The sequence below is a fragment of the Phaseolus vulgaris genome, chromosome 5 (assembly GCF_000499845.2).
Source record: "Phaseolus vulgaris cultivar G19833 chromosome 5, P. vulgaris v2.0, whole genome shotgun sequence".
NCBI lineage: Eukaryota > Viridiplantae > Streptophyta > Magnoliopsida > Fabales > Fabaceae > Phaseolus > Phaseolus vulgaris.
In genome coordinates this window covers 26,849,746-26,851,261 of record NC_023755.2, presented here as the reverse complement: position 1 = coordinate 26,851,261, position 1,516 = coordinate 26,849,746, and the positions used below count along the sequence as shown (strand labels likewise).

At 52.5% G+C, this 1,516-nt stretch overlaps 1 protein-coding gene across 1 annotated transcript; it reads left to right on the top strand.

Moving 5' to 3' along the window:
- The first annotated feature begins 290 nt into the window (after positions 1 to 290).
- LOC137834217 (uncharacterized) lies at positions 291 to 1,202 on the top strand. Its single transcript, XM_068642279.1, has one exon. It carries the CDS (start codon positions 291 to 293, stop codon positions 1,200 to 1,202), a length of 912 nt encoding a protein of 303 aa, XP_068498380.1.
- The last annotated feature ends 314 nt before the right edge of the window (positions 1,203 to 1,516 follow it).

Here is a 1,516-nt window from a genome sequence, read left to right as displayed (position 1 = left end):
TTTCAGGTGTTCACGGCGGAGGAAGGAGAACGTTGGAGTAGGAGCAAAGGGTTCTTGAAGCGCAGCTCGTAGAGACACACAAAGGTGTTCAGGTCAACCGGCAGGAACATTTGGCACCCACCGTGGGGCTTGATCTAAAACCTCTGTCCCACCGCAAGAAGTTCAAGATCCAGTGAAGAGTTGGGGAGATTCATCAGGTTTTTCAAGATTCTCGAAAAGTACATCAAGAATCTTCAAGATTCGCTTAGATTTACATGAATTCATCAAGATTCGTCAAGAAACGTCCAAGGATGGGGAATACTAGTCAAAGTTCTACGGCGCATGTGGGAAGTGAGAGCTTGACCCTACAGAAGGTCATGGAGATGATGCAGGGCCTACAGAAGGCGATGGCGGCGTCGAAGGCGGAGCAGGAGTGTATCCAGCTGGACTTTGCGTCATCGCAAGCAAGGAATGAGGAGTTGCACTGCACCAACGAAGAGTTGCGTCGCAGGTTACGCACCCAGGCTGGGAGTCGCAAAACAAAGGAACAAGAGTGCGCAACGCCTCCCAGGGAGTTTCCTATGCCTTTCTCACAAGAAATTATGGATGTTGCGATCCGTGCTATGTTCGTGGGGCCGAAAGCCACGTTCACCAGGATAGATGATCCAGAGGCAGACCTCACAGCTTTCCATACTCAGATGATGCTGATTGGCGGTTCTGATGCCGTTAAATGTAAGTTGTTCATGAGCACGCTGGTGGGAACGGTGATGGAGTGGTTCATCAGCCTTCTAGATGGCAACGTGACTTCGTTCGTGCAGTTGTTGAAGCTGTTCAAGGAGCAGTACATAGCGAATCGTGCTCCCCCACCCAATTCCTACGATCGCTTTGACGTGAGGCAGTATCAGGGGGAAACGTTGAAGGAGTTTGTTAATCGCTTTGGGGCACAAGTGGTGAGGGTCAACACCACGGATGAGTCGATGATAGTCCATGCGTTCAGGAAGGGAATCTGCCCTAGACCTTTCAGGGAGTCGCTCATCAGAAGTCGCCCCAAAACTTTCGTTGAGATTAGGCGTCGTGCGGTGGCGCACATTGCAGCGGAAGGTGAAGTAAATGAGAAGCGCGCAAGCGTCGTGCGCACAACTCATGAGGGTGAACGAGGCTGCGACGGGAAAGAAAGGTCAAGGAGGAAAGCGGCCTTACGAGCCAAGGAAGCCCCAGGCTAAGGGGCGCTCAGGGGAGAATAAGCCGGTGAGGCACAACTTCGTGGTGGAGCTGAAGGACCTGATCGCAGTGCCCAACATAGCAGACAGGTTGAAGGTGCCGGTGAATACTGATAAGGTGCTGGGACCGCACAAGGATACATGGTGTGAGTTCCACTAGGCGTTTGGTCATCTGATAAACAACTGCTTGGCATTGGGACATCAGCTGGATGAGCTTGTGAAGAGTGGTTTTCTGAATCACTACCTGGCGGGGCCATCAAGGACCGAGACCTTGGCAACGCCCGCGGAGGACCAAGCCCACGAGATGCCCATCCATG